The sequence below is a fragment of the Gekko japonicus genome, unplaced genomic scaffold (genome assembly GCF_001447785.1).
Source record: "Gekko japonicus isolate JY-2015 unplaced genomic scaffold, Gekko_japonicus_V1.1 scaffold1453, whole genome shotgun sequence".
In the NCBI taxonomy this organism is placed as follows: domain Eukaryota; kingdom Metazoa; phylum Chordata; class Lepidosauria; order Squamata; family Gekkonidae; genus Gekko; species Gekko japonicus.
This window is the reverse complement of record NW_015167093.1, coordinates 155599-170768: the sequence shown is the minus strand read 5'-3', so window position 1 is coordinate 170768 and position 15170 is coordinate 155599. Positions and strand designations below refer to the sequence as shown.

The following is a 15170-nucleotide window of genomic DNA, read 5'->3' as shown; positions in this document are numbered from 1 at the left end:
ATTATTCTAATGAGTTCCTGCTGGGCGTGGCCAACTCAGGAGCCAGCCGGAACTCCGTTCCTGTGTGTTCCTGCCCAAAAATAGCCCTGCTCTTCATTTATTAACACATTTATATTTTACCTTTCCTCATGGTCCAAGGCAACTTCTAAACAAATCCTAAACAGAGTTACACCCAAGTCATGGGTGTTTTCCACATGGGGATGGGGCATGTAGAGTTCCTCCCACGATAAACCAATGGATCCACAAGACCTGGGGCATTTTTATGCTTGAAAGATTTTCAATTTATAATACAGTACATCAAAACGAATGTGAATTCTGCAACCCGCTAAGTATTTGGTATCCCATTCTAGACAATATAGAGTTAAACAAATTTGATTGGGAAAACATAACGGAAGCTAAATACAAATTGATGCTTTATTGTGAATAATATACCCAATTTAGCTTTCCCTATTTTGCCTATAACTTAATGCTCTTAGTGTACAATATTAAATCATGCTTGAATTTATATGCATTACTAAACCTTATTGGACATATACAAACTCTACCTGTAATGATATGTTTATTAAGTCTATCTTCAGCCCTAATGTCATGTCAAACTGTTTATATTGTTGTATTATTAAAATCAATAAAATTTCTTTAATAAAAAAATGTAGAATTCTTCCATTGCTGGCGCACCTGACTGTCCATACAGCAACAGGCTTCCATATGGCAGGTTTCCTTGCAGCGTCTGTGCCCCAGTCCCCTGGCAGTAGCTGCCACCACCATCACTGCCACCATCCTTGGCCTTTTCAGTGTGTGTGTGTGTTTTTTTAAAAACTGGCAATTGAACTTAGAAGTTGGGTTTAACTGTGTTTAGGATTGTTCTGACAGTGGTGCCCAAACAGTAAGCCTTCATGGTGCAAGCCAGATGACAATGACAAATGTGTAATCATCAAGGAGGAAGATTTATGCCCATGGAAAAGAAAGTGGTGTTTTAAAAGATATTGTACAGTCACAGGCTGCCAATCTGAGCTCACCATCTACGAGTAAATTGCTTCAGTGAGCTCCGGTGAGAGCAGAAGAAATAAGCATGAGTACCGTCCTCTCAGGAAAATGGAAATAAGACTTTTTAGCAGTCTCCATACTCAGATTGCTTAGGGTTCTTAATACAAAGCAAAAGCTCCAGAAAATGCTAATTACCTTCCCCTAAAGTGCAGGTAGGAGGAAGGGCAGAGAGTCCATGGTGAGGGCAGCCAATAAACAAAATGCCCGCTGCAGTTTCCCTCAAGCCAGACACTATGCCGCTCATGAATGAAATAAAGCCAGAGATTATACGTGCCTAGGCTATTTTAAACCAGGCCTTCCATTCAGGCCCCCTTGGACTATCCCACTGCTAGCGTTTCCCCATTTTTCAAGGTTTGCTCCTCCTCCTTTCCCCTTGCTGGGTCCCATTCATACCAGTATAGCATATAGAAGTTCACCTGCTTTCCCTGACAGTGAAAAGTGAAAACGTCCCCTCTTGAATTTCTGTCTGTCATGAAACTGGAGCTGTGCCAAACAAACAAACAAAAAGGCACCAATTTTAATTTTCCCTCGAATGTATGCATTCGTTTCGTAATTAAAAATCAACACAGTAAACATTTTAAACAGCAGATTTGGGGTCCCATTACAAGTCTGTGGGTGGAAAGATTTTTGACTGTGGAGTGGGACGTTGTCACCTGCTCTCTCTTCCTGCAGCCCAGGGGTCATTTCCTGCCGGAGCGCCCTGAAGTGGTGCTCCGTCAGTAAGGAGCCCAAGCCCCGCCCCCACCTGTGGAGAGACTCAGGGAGGGGGGATTAAAATGCCTGGGGTACCTGGAGAAGATCGGGCAGGGAACCCAGGCATTTCTGCCTCCATGCCCTTCCTGTCTCCAACCAGCCTGCCGCTTTTGCGAAGAGACTCAGGGAAGGGGGGGATTGAAACTCATCTGCATATGCCTTAACTCTTTTTAAACATGCCTGCCCTTTGTCAAGGGGGTGTGGTATATGCAAATGAGTTATGCCAATGAGCTCCTGCATCTCTTTTTCTAGGAAATGACCCCTGCTGCAGCCCAAATGCCCCCTGAAATGTTACTCCCAGAGGGGGACAGGGACAGAAATAACAGTGAGGATTGGAAGTCTGCCATAAGAGGAAGAAATTGGCAAAAACTGCCTCCCTTACACATGCAGATAGGGATCCAACCCTTATTTTTAAAATAAATGTTTATACTTATAGCAGATTGTCTTTAAAAAAGCTCATCATGGTGATAACACATTTTAACTTTTCTGTACACAGTTGTCTCTGACATTACATTTACTATGTATGTTAGAACAAATTTTCCATGTTTTCCTCTTGTGTGATGACTTTTGTCTCCATACAGCTGTTTTTCTCAGTTTTTGACCACCATTGCAAGCAGCGGTATTCTTTTCTTTAAATCCTTTCCCCTTCATGAACGCAAAATAAAAACACAATCGTTTCCTCTAAATCCTTGGAAAGCAACATATAAATCCAATGGGCTATTTGAAGTCAGTTATTTGAAAACATTTTTTTATATAGCGACGCTTGCTTCTTTTGTTTTGTTTTTAAAGGTTCCTAGGACTAGAATTGCCAGATCAAACTGTGAAGTGGAGGATGTGGTTGTCCAATCCTCTGGACTGTTAGAGAGGCTTTAAATGGAAAAAAAAGAAGTAATACTTTCTGTTGTGTGGAATTTGTATCCTCAAACTAAGGGACATCTGTTAGGTTTCTTGCAACTCTTTGCAGGGAGAAAATGCCTCTACACACCTATGACTGCAGAGAAAACAATGTACTTAACATTACGGTAAGAGTGTGGAATTTGGGTTGAGGAACTTTCCAAAGAAGGAATTCTTCAGCCTCATGCTCAACATTCTTTAGTCTCCAATTCTAGATCAAGCGGCCGATTTAGAAGGCGTTAATTGAGACGGAACAATCATTTGTTACTCCAGCAGTGACAGAACAGGAACTCTTTTCTAAATTTATATCCCATTATTTAAACATTCTGGACCTCTCCATATTTGGTTATACTGTTTATATTCCAGACTAACAATCTGAAACACATGGTGCTGGTTTGAAGAGTGAAATAGTGGGCTCCAGAAGGAGGGGGGAAAGGCTCAGGTGTATCTCCCATGCCAGCATCTAAAGAACGCACATGACTCAGAAAGGGTCTTTTGGTGTAGTGGTTAAGTGCGCGGACTCTAATCTGGGAGAACTGGGTTTGATTCCCCACTCCTCCACTTGCACTTGGCTGGATGGCCTTGGGCAAGCCATAGTTCTGATAAGAGCTGTTCTTGAAAAAGAGCCGTTTCTGTCAAGAGCTCTCTCAGCCCCACCTACCTCACAGGGTGTCTGTTGTGGGGAGGGGAAGGGAAAGGAGTTTGTAAGCTGCTCTGTGACACCTTTAGGTAGTGAAGGGCGGGGTATAAATCCAATCTCTTCTTCTTCTTTTACCTCACAGGGTGTCTGTTGTGGGGAGGGGAAGGGAAAGGAGTTTGTAAGCCGCTCTGAGACTCCTTTGGGTAGTGAAGGGCGGGGTATAAATCCAATCTCTTTTTCTTCTTCTTTTACCTCACAGGGTGTCTCTTGTGGGGAGGGGAAGGGAAAGGAGTTTGTAAGCCGCTCTGAGACACCTTTGGGTAGTGAAGGGCGGGGTATAAATCCAATCTCTTCTTCTTCTTCTCTTTTCATACACGGTTCTTGCTTTTGTTGGTTATGGGAAAGCAAAACCTATATTTGACCAGAATATTCATTTGTATCAGAAATGCGTCTCCTACTTTCTCTGTGCATCGACAATAATCAGATATTCACCTAATTGTTGCGAAAAAGATTCAGTGAAAATTCTCATAATTATTGCAAAACAGAGTCAATGAAAATGTTCTTTTCTCAGATAGTAACTATGACAAAGGTCACATAGCAATTCAGAAAGGAATATGGTTACTCAAATAATATTTTTAATCATGTGAGTGAAAATCAATCTGACTATTACAAGTAGTAGAGTTCTGGTTTCACATATATGTAAATAATTCTTTTTTTTCCTGCAGCCTACCAGTTGAGGGGAAATTAGCAATGTTACCTCCAGACCAATAAAACTGAACAGCCCTGACCTGGTTTAGCACAGAACATTCAGGCAAATTCTTCCACCACCACTGGCTGACTCACTTCATTTTTTACTATAGCATGGGTGAGCACAGCATACCATACCATACCATACCATAGTTTGGGTTCTACCACAGAACTGCGCCTAATCTGAGCTTAGTGTAAAAGACCAGGCTTCCTTCAACCACATTTTTACTGACAGGAAGAGGGAGGGAGGAGAATTGCCTGTCCTGTTTCACTTTTCTGGGCAGCTGGACAGGTCATGAGTTCAGTGTTAAGAGTACAGCTGAGGACACCTGGGTTCAGATTCTCAATCTTGTAAGAAGCTCACTGAGTGACTTTGGGCCAGTCACTACCAGTCTCTCGACAACATTGCTGTGAGGCTAAAATAGGGTTACCAGGTCTCCTCCCACCAGCAGTCATCATTGCCTGATGCTGCTATGAGCAACAATGAGAGAGAGAGAGAAAACATAGCAGTGTTGCGTGTGGTATGACATCACTTCCAGAGGAAACAGGACTTAGTTTTTCCACAGAGTTTCTGGCCATTCCTAGAATGGACGTCACAGCCCACACCCTTGCCGGTGCCATCCATGTCCCTCCCCCCAAAGCTACCACTGGTTGCCAGGCACAACCCTAGGCTAAAATGGATGGTGACAGAACCCCAAGCTCCTTGGAGGAAGAAGAATATCTCAGGTTAGCTCCAATTAGCGCCTTCAGATACAAACTAACAAAAAGGACCACAGAGCATGTCGCCATTGCTGATCTAAAACTGGTTTTCTCGTGCCGTGTGGGATTGTAATCTTTTTCTACCTCCGTGCTTTTGGAACAGCGTGAATTACTCTGGGCAGATTTGCGCTACAAATTTAAATTACTCTCAGTTATCCCCTTGGGAAGAGTAGCTTGGATCCAAAGCAGTGCAAGCAGAGTCATGCTAAAGGAAGACAACACTGATGTTTTCCTGTCTTACTGCCACCTGAAATGATGCTCCTGAGGGTCAGTGTGTGGAGTATGTGAGGAGCAAACTGGGAGATTGCAGCAAAAGTCTCTTTCTCCTCCGCAGCCAGACAAGCTGTTCTGTTGGAGGAGCTGTAGCTGCACCAACAGAAAGGCCCCTCTGGATCCAAAGTCTGGGATGGGCCCTAAGGAACCCTAATTAGTGGACTTCTGGTTTTGGAGATTCTCGGCTTGGACTCGTCTCTTCGAGCTCTGATGGAGATGCGCCGAGACCCGGCGGCCAGGAGGGGTCCCGGACAGATCCAGCCCCCCCCCCCAGAGTCCTTGTAGGGGACTGATGGCCTGGGGTGCTGAAGGGAGTCTCTTCCGAGGCAACAGCTGAGGAATTGGGGCTCCCTTTTACCCCGAGAGGTCCTGCCATTGGGAAGCCGATATGGCGACTAGAATATGCTGCTGGACTAAGAGGGCAAGTGATTAAGTGTGAAAACGTTCCCTCAACAATTCTAAAGCGACAAACAGTGAGTTAGTCGACTCCCCTGTTTAAGTGACTAAGGTGAACGGCTTCAATTTACAAACAAGAGGTGGGTTGGGGAGGAGTTGGGGAATCCCCCTCCCACGAAAGTAAGCAATTCCTAGACTCTAAACCGAAAAGAAAAAAGCATTAGTTACCGTGAGAACCTTTTCAGGAGACCAAAAGGTAGAAAACAATCCCAAGCGTACTCCAATCAGAGAAGGTTCACTTAAAAAACTTTCTTCTTGTGTAAACAATGACTGGGAGGGGATGAAAAATAGTGACTGAAAAGAAACCTCCTACAGGAAATGTCCAACCAAAGGCTCCCGCTCCCTCACAGGCACCGGAAGCAGCTGGAGACTTCCCTAATATGTTGGCAATGGCACTTCGCCCTCTGCTGGAACAGATGGCTAATATCAACACCAAACTGGATGAAGTCCAAAAACAACTAACACGTATGGAGAAAAGAACAGACAACTCTGAAAAAGCTATTAAGCAAATTGAGACAAAAATAAAAGATACCCAACAGAAATTGGAAGAAGCAAAAAAAAAGAGAATTCTAGATAAAGGTCATCTATTGCAGCTTCAACTGGATAGATCATTGTATGTGTTGCGCTTTCAAGGTATTTCTGAACAGAAAGGAGAAAAATTAAAACAACTTTTAAGTGAAGTTTTGGCACCAATGACTGACCTCAAACAAGAAGAACTACAGAACGATATGGACTTGACATACCAGACATATTCAGATTTCTTCAAGAAAAATAACCTACCAGGTGAACTATTTGTTAAATTTTCTAAGAGATCTAATAGAGATGCTGTTTTAAAAGGGACTGCTGGAAAAACTTTGAAAGTTAAGGAAGAAGAAGTGAAGGTTTTAAAAGATATTCCATTTGAGGTGAGAAAGCGAAGAAGACAATATAGAGGCTTAACTTCTTTCCTCCACTCCAACTCAATTCCTTATAGATGGACATTCCCGGAAGGACTCATATTCAAATACAAAGATAAGAAAATTAAAATTGACTCTGTCCAGAAAGCTAAAAATTTTCTGGAACAGCAACAAAACCCGGAAAAAAAGGGGAAAAGAAACAGGACAATATCCAAGAAGAAGAAGAAAGCGAATATGAATCACAGGACACTTCAAGCAGTTCGGTCACATCATCTGAGATCTCTGACTCAGAAAAAGGAGTGGTAACCCCGAAGCAACTTAAAGTTAAGCTGAAATACAAGAAGAAGAAACCTGATAAGTGAACTGAAATATAATTATTTGCAGTCCACCGAATGTCTATTATTAAAGACCTAAGCTAGCTCATTGGAAGCTGCGGTGGCTCAAGTGGTTAAGATGCTGAACTGCAGGCTGTGGAAGGTCAGTAGTTCAGCAGTTCAAGACCCGGGTGCCGCAAGACGGAGTGAGCTCCTGTCTCTAGTTCCAGCTCCTGCCAACCTAGCAGTTCGAAAGCAAGAAATTGCAAGTAGATAAACAGGTACCACTTCGGTGGGAAGGTAACAGCGTTCCATGCGCCTTGGTGTTTAGTCATGCTGGCCACATGACCACGGAAACGTCTTCGGACAGCGCTGGCTCTTCGGCTTTGAAACGGAGATGAGCACCGCAACCCTAGAGTCGGATTCGACTGGCTTTCGAGCAAGGGAACCTTTACCTTTACTTTAAGCTAGCTCATTAGAACGTAATAAACTCGGATCTGAGCTTTTTGTCCCATTGTGGGAACGTTGTACTTAGAATGTATCCTTTAAACGTAATTTGATCCTTATTTAGCTTTTGTTTTAGGTCTAGTGTTTTCCCATGCCCCTTCCCTATAGGATGTAGTGTATATAAAAAAAGGAACCCTAATTAGTATTTCTCAGCATCTTCAGTATAGGTTCATAATATAGATAATGTAGGGTTTTCTCAGTTGGTTGTCTGCATATTTTCATAGAACCAACTACCAGGAATGTCCAATAAGCAGCTTCTCATGTGAACAAGTAACAAATAATTTTGGAACACATCCTGGGAAAAGGTAAGTGCTTTTGTCCACTCATTGAAGAATGTCAGACAGCTGTCAGCTGTGGGGATTGTTACAGGCTGAAGCCCCTGGCCAGCCTGGACTGAGGAAATTGTGAGACCATCCCACAGCTAGATTTAATAGGCTTAAATGTGTCCTAAGCCATATTTAAATAACAGGGCGTAGGAATGACAATTCATTTATTTACCTCATTTATAAACCTCGTTTCTCCTCAACAGAGACCCAAAGTTGCTTACATGGTTCTCCACTCCTCCATTTTATTCTCACAAGAAGCCCGTGAGGTAGGTTTGGCTGAGGGACTGGCCCAAGGTCATCCAACCAGCTTGCATGGCAGAGTATGGGTTCAAACCTGGGTTTCCCAGATCCCACTCTGACACTATAACCACTACACCACACTGACTGTAGCAATTAAAACAGGGAGAATGCGAACGTCTGGGAGTACATAGACCATATGGATAGATGTGGCACTGCCTAAAAAGTGGCTTTCAAAAACTAAAGCAACTCTTTTTCGATTTTTAAGAGGAGGAGGAGATTGGATGTATACCCCGCCCTTCACTACCCAAAGGTGTCTCAGAGCGGCTCACAAACTCCTTCCCCTTCCCCTCCCCACAACAGACACCCTGTGAGGTGGGCGGGGCTGAGAGAACTCTGACACAAACTGCTCTTTTCCAAGGACAGCTGTGCCAGAGCTTGTGACTGACCCAAGGTCACATCAGCAGGTGCAAGTGGAGGAGTGGGGAATCAAACCCGGTTCTCTCCCAGATTAGAGTCCACGCGCTTAACCACTACACCAAACTGGCTCTCAAACTGGTATTCATAGGTAAGAACTAAAACAAGTGCAAAATCCCAAAGAAATATAATAAGAGGGTTTCTATAGGGACATTGTACAATCTAATTGTTTAGAACGGAAAGGAAAACATTTAAATGATCTCTGTTTACAAGATAAGGGAACCCAGGGAAATATATTGCAATTATTCACTCTGGTGTATCCAGCTAAGTCCTGTGGACAGCCAGTGGGTCATGCACCCGTGTGTCTTCACACTGACTGCTGCACTGCAGGTTATCCAACCCATTTTTCATCCCAGCATGAAAAACACTGGGAAGCCGCAGACATGCACATTTTCCAAGTTGCATTTCCTTCCCAGTCTCCTTTATAGTGGTTCAGTGCTGTCCAAGGAAAACGAGTAAGTAGCTTGGGACAGTCGTGTATTGATTTGTCTCTCAGCACTTTGGTGATAGGCTATAGAATGTAGGTGTGATCCCTGCATTGCAGCTGTGGGTATGAAGGCACGCACAGTTCTCTACAGCTCCGTGGTGGGGAAGTAACACAATATTTATGTGCATGTATACACAGAGATCGGGACACAAGCGGATATACATGGAAGCTCATTCGCCTCTTTTGAAATAAATATTGTTCCCTGATAGTCCATCAAGCCCATAGCAGAAATAATAACTTGTTAATAATAGTTACAGGTCCAAAACACAAGCTGGTTCACAGTGGCCACAGCACCTGTCGCTTAACGTGCATTACTGCCAATACTTTCTTTTACAATACATCAACTTTGTTTTGGATTTTGTAGATAAGGAGAAGATGACTTCAATGGGTTCATTCATCCAAGTTCTTAACAGGCAGAGATAACAGCAGGTTTGACAAGCAGGTGGTTTCCATGGGGATAAATTCAGCCAGCAAGGTGGCTGGTGATTGGATTTGGAGAACATCAGCATGGAAAACATTCTTGCATTCCCTCGTCTATTGCTCTAGTCTGGGATTATGCACGCTATCACCTGCCTGCTGGAAATGTTGTACATCGTCTGCTTTAAACAAAGAATAAAACCCGTTCACTTCCCTTGTCTTTTCTCCCAAGCCTGAGAAGATCGTTGCATTTTTGTTGTTGCTGTTATGTCTGCAGAACTACAGATGCTCCACAGCATTCACATTCAGAACAAAAGAATAAAGGCTTTTAACAACCTATAAATAAATGGTTGTACTCATCTGGAATTCAGACCGGCTTGACACAGGGATTGCACAAGTCTGACTACCCACACAATTCCCACAAGTGCTCCAGCATCCTGACATGATTCAAGCAGGGGGGGTGGGGGTGTTCCTTGTGTAGATACACAATTATTTCACAGTTGCACTATAATGCACGCACAATGGGAGCTTGGTCAGACAGCACTAAGGTTCATTTTCACATGACCTGGAACATCCAGCGTCGAAGGCAAGGCTGTTAAACCCCAAAGTACTGCCTACACCTGTTGCTGTTGCTATCCTTTGTCCTGAAATAAGCCATCTTCATCCTTTTGGGAAGCTCAGCACCAGCTTCAGTATTATACAAATACGGCGAAGTATTACAGAGGCCTCCCAAAGCTGCCATGACAGAAAATGTCAGCTAGTAGGTTTCGTCATCTAAACTTCCAGTGTGGCATCCACAATCCAGCCAACTGGGGGTGGAGTAGAACCAGCTAGACGCTAAAAGGTAATGCAATGATCCGTTTCACCCGGAGAGATGAGAACCTCCCCCCCGATGAATTGCCGCTACAGTATCCCAGTGGAGTCTGAAAGTCGGCGGGCATCACATCCCCTTCCTCTTTTTAAAGTCTTCTTCATCCCTGCTCTCCACAGCAGAAAGTGCAATCAGCATCTGAGCGGCGTAGTAAGTGGCCATGATGATGACCCGTGAGTAGGGCACAGGGAAGCAAAACTTGTTGACCGCGATGGTCAGATCGGAGACCATGAAAAGCACAGAGCCGATGCAAGCGGAGAGCTTGGTCCAGGTCCAAAGGTCATTGCACAGCTGCACACCAGCCATGGCCCGCCAGCCCATGAAGCCTATCAAGGCAATATAGACAGCTACCAGATAGGTAAATGGGCCCGAGAGGTAGGAATAGAGGAAGGTGTAGCCAAAGCTGGACACCAGGGTCATGGCCAGGCCAGCTTTCGGGTCCAAAGGCTTCATCCCAAAGGCCGAGGAGTACAGGATGTGCGTGATGGCGAACATCAACAAACCTGAGGGGAAAGGAATCAGAAAAACACGGTCAAAGTGCCTAATTATCAAACAGTAAGGCTAGAAATGGAGCTGCGGTGGCTCAAGGGGTTAAGACGCTGAACTGCAGGCTGTGGAAGGTCGGTAGTTCAGCAGTTCAAGACCCGAGTGTGCCGCATGACGGAGTGAGCTCCCGTCTCTGGTTCCAGCTCCTGCCAACCTAGCAGTTCGAAAGCAAGACATTGCAAGTAGATAAATAGGGACCACTTCGGTGGGAAGGTAACAGCGTTCCGTGCGCCTCGGCGTTTAGTCATGCCGGCCACATGACCACGGAAACGTCTTCGGACAGTGCTGGCTCTTCGGCTTGGAAACGGAGTTGAGCACCGCAACCCTAGAGTCGGATTCGACTGGCTTTCGAGCAAGGGAGACCTTTCCCTTTTTAAGGCTAGAAATACTAACAGCAAGACTTGAAAATGCTCTTATACTAAAAGCTCTATGCGAGCAGCAATATTCATTACCAGCGATGGCTGTCCCACCATGGTTCGCTGAATTCAGTCGAAAGATGAGGCACAGGCAGGTGTGAAGGTATCTTAACTGTACTGCAATGCTTCTGGGCCAGTATATTTCTTATCACTGCCTTTATGATAATGTTGTGACTCTAAGTTTACTAGAGTAAAACCACAAGACCTAACCCCTCACCCCCCCCCCCGAGACCTAGCGACGGTGACCCATGCAATGTTCACTTCCAGACTTGGTTACTGCAACTCGCTCTTCTACGCAGGCTTACCCTTGACGCGGATCCAGAAATTACAACTGGTGCAGAATGCGGCGGCGCGCCTGCTGATGTCGACGCCTGTGCGGGCTCAGGTTAGGCATGTGCCCCGCCAATTGCATTGCTTGCCAGTTGAGTACCGGATTCGCTTCAAGGTTTTGGCCTTCAAAGCCTTACATGGCCTGGGACCGACGTATCTGAGGGTCCGCCTCTTCCTGTATACGCCCGAAGAGCATTATGCTCTATGGATCAACATCTCCTGGTAGTCCCTGGCTCAAAAGACGTCCATCTTGCCTCAACCAGGGTTTCTCTGTCCTGGCCCCAGCCTGGTGGAACAGGCTCCCTATTGAGACCAGGGTATCTTCTTCAATTCCACAGGGCCTGCAAGACGGAGCTCTTCCACCAGGCCTATGGCTGAGGCAACAGGCACCCATATACGGCCTCCCTGAGGTTGCTGTCACCCATCCAAAAGGGCAACTCGAATGATAAAAGGGTTGGAACACTTTCCCTATGAGGAAAGGTTAAAACGCTTAGGGCTCTTTAGCTTGGAGAAAAGACGACTGAGGGGTGACATGATTGAGGTTTACAAGATTATGCATGGGAAAGAGCAGGTAGAGAAAGAGGTACTTTTCTCCCTCTCTCACAATACAAGAACTCGTGGGCACTCCATGAAATTGCTGAGCGGTCGGGTTAGAACAGATAAAAGGAAATCCTTCTTCACCCAAAGAGTCATTCACACGTGGAATTCACTGCCACAGGAGGTGGTGGCGGCTACAAGCATGGACGGCTTCAAAAGGGAATTAGGTAGGCATATGGAGCAGAGGTCCATCAGTGGCTATTAGCCGCAAGGTATAGATAGGGGCTCTGGGGCAAGGGATGCTCTGTCTTCTTGGTGCTTGGGGGGGGTCAACAGTGGGAGGGCTTCTAATGTCCTGGCCCCACTGGTGGACCTCCTGATGGCACCTGGTATTTTTGGCCACTGTGTGACACAGAGTGTTGGACTGGATGGGCCTTTGGCCTGATCCAACATTGGCGTCTCTTATGTTCTTATGTTATCCATTTACTGACCACGGACTACTGGCCTTTAACTCACTGAACCATTGGGCTAGAACCTTATAGCCAACGGACGCTCTTTCAAGCTGTACCCATTGTTTGATCATGTTTTAAATGGAAATTGTATTTATTATAATGATGTCACCCGCCCTGAGCCCGCTTGCGGGGTGGGCGGGATATAAATGCAAATAATAAATAAATAAATAAGAAACAAGTTTCTTAGGAGGTCATGCATGAATAGTAAACTGAATTTTCAGACAGCGGTTGCATTTTAACTCTGAATCAGTAATCCTGGGTTGGAGTGAGGAATTAAAAAGAATGGAATAGATTGTATCCCTAACCTATCACGCAACTGAACAAAGTTTAAAGGCTCCATAGACTGGAGAAAGGCTTGTTGGAGGAAGGCTGGATTAGGGTTGCCAAGTCGATCTTTGCCGGGAGCGGGAGGCTCCCGTCTGGCATCTGGTGTGTGCGCGTGCGCCGCATGCACATCACCTGGAAGTGACGTGACGACGCCAGGCACGCTGGGGGCGGGGCCACAGCCATATGAGGGAAAACCGCACCAGCAGGGAGCTCCAGGCCCCGCCCTCCCGCACCTCACCCGGGGGGGATGGCGTCCCCCCGCGTCCCCCCCCAAATCACCCCTGGTCGCGTCACTTCCAGGTGACGCACACGTCGGGGAGGAGTTTCCCCCCAGGGCCCGATCCGGCGGCGGCGGGGAACGGGCCTCTAAGGCAGGGATTTCCCCACCCCCCCGGGGGGACTTGGGAAGCCTAGGCTGGATCGATGCCAAGCTACAATGCCTAGGATTTTGTTATGTCTGGCTGCTCCTCCACTAGCACATATTCATTGTCAGTCATCCCTTGTCTGCCATCAGCTGCAAGCAGAATTCAGACACTGAAATAAGGTAATAGTAGACTCTGATCAGGTCTGTGAAAAGACCGAGGGACGAGGAAAGCACTGGATTGCCAAAGGCATCGTTGACATTCTCTGTTAAAACTGAATGAATTCATGATACCTGTGAAGAAATGCCCTCCACCCTGGAATTCCAGTTATTGTGACTATACTCTGTGGGTGCACAGGAACCCAGGTGCAAACTCATAGCTGGTCGAATGGAGGGGATTGGGGGAAGGACTGATTGGGCTCTAGTCACAGAGCACTCAAGCTCCCAGGGGAGCCTCCAGGGGAGATTATGGTTGAATCTGCATTTGTCATTCCCACCAGTGTCCCAGCCTTCTGACTCCGTCTTCAAAAAACTGTCTACATGTGCTTTCGGTTTCGCACTTCAACTGTGCTAGTATAATTTTGCCCATCTGCATATGTTTATCGCCCTCTTGTGGCGGCTCCATTGTCATTGCGCCTCAGCACCGCTTTAAATGAATCTTCCCCAAACAACTTTCAGACAAGCATAGAGAAAGACGGCATCACAGCAGCACAAAACTGATCTTAAAATGCAAATGCATATTCGACCTCTAAATGCTCTGGACACAGAGAAGAAGCTCTCTTACTCTTGCATCGTGCTTTTGACTGGGGAGAACAAGCTATGAATAACTAAGCCTTACTGAGGGATTCCATCCACATGGCCAGGGACAATGGGGAGAAGACCCAACTCAGAGAACTATGGTAATGCTGAACTTTAAACTGCTGCAACTTCAAGTGAAGCTAGCCTGTCTAATCAAAAATCATTTAGGACAACTTCGAAGTGCGGGGAAATGAGATTGTGTGTTTTCACATTTTCTTTGTTCCCTTGCTCAGCCTGAATGCTTGAATACAACATGCATATTCTTTTTATTCTTTTATTAAACTTACTTATAGTTTGATGCTCTAAACCTGATCTCTGGAAACACACCATGCCTATTCGGCCTTGCTGTTTAACGTGTGGCAACTGATCTCTGGAAAAACACCATGTCTATTTGGCCTTGCTGTTTAATGTGTGGCAAGAAGGAGAGGAGGTGGGTAAGCTTACCATCCATCGAGCATGACAGCTTGAAACTGCAACGTTGAGCTAGATCACCCCCATGTTAGCTTGTTGGAGTGAAACAGTCAGGCATGGCAACTAGGCGGAACCTCTAAACAGCACTGCAGATACAGAGTGCTAGATATGCAACTCCATCAAAGAGAAGACACTCTCAGAGAGTCTTTGGTGGCAAAGGGAGTTTCCCAGTTTGTTCTGGCACCCCCCAAGCAGCAAGGGAAGATGTGGCATCTCCTAGCAGAGATTTGGAATGGCCACGGGGTTTACCAACATTCTGGGTACCAACCCAAAGGAAAAGGAGGAGTTTGCATGTCTGTTCTTTACAATACACATTTCAAATTAAATAGCGTGGAAAACATTTTCACTTCAGAATTCCGAAAGGACAATATTGAGATGAATGAGAGAATTGTAACTGCTCCTCAGTTCTCTATTTTCATTGTCAGATATAATTAACATATGGTAAGGACAGCTGAAAAACTCTGGAAGGTACTAAACCGGAAGCACAAACACAGACTTTGCCCGGTTTCAAATTAAGGGCTAGTCGACCGAAAATGCTTTTACTGGCATGTTAAGTGTACTCTTCGGCTAGTATAAGCTTTTACTCATGGTATGCATTAGCATGACCCTTAAAACAGATATAGGTGTATAAAGCCAGTTTGGTGTAGTGGTTGAGTGCGCGGACTCTAATCTGGGAGAACCAGGTTTGATTCCCCACTCCTCCACTTGCACCTGCTGGATGACCTTGGGCAAGCTATAGTTCTGATAAGAGCTGTTCTTGAAAAAGAGCAGTTT

The 15170-nt window shown here is 45.5% G+C and overlaps 1 protein-coding gene across 1 annotated transcript in view; it reads right to left on the bottom strand.

Annotated features, from left to right (window-relative positions):
- Positions 1-10046: 10046 nt before the first annotated feature.
- Positions 10047-15170, bottom strand: part of TMEM86A (transmembrane protein 86A) — a 66813-nt gene continuing 61689 nt past the window's right edge. The window contains exon 3 of the mRNA XM_015412896.1: positions 10047-10601. Within this exon, the coding sequence (XP_015268382.1) occupies positions 10168-10601 (434 nt within the window). The 3' untranslated portion in view covers positions 10047-10167. The remainder of the gene's footprint in view (positions 10602-15170) is intronic.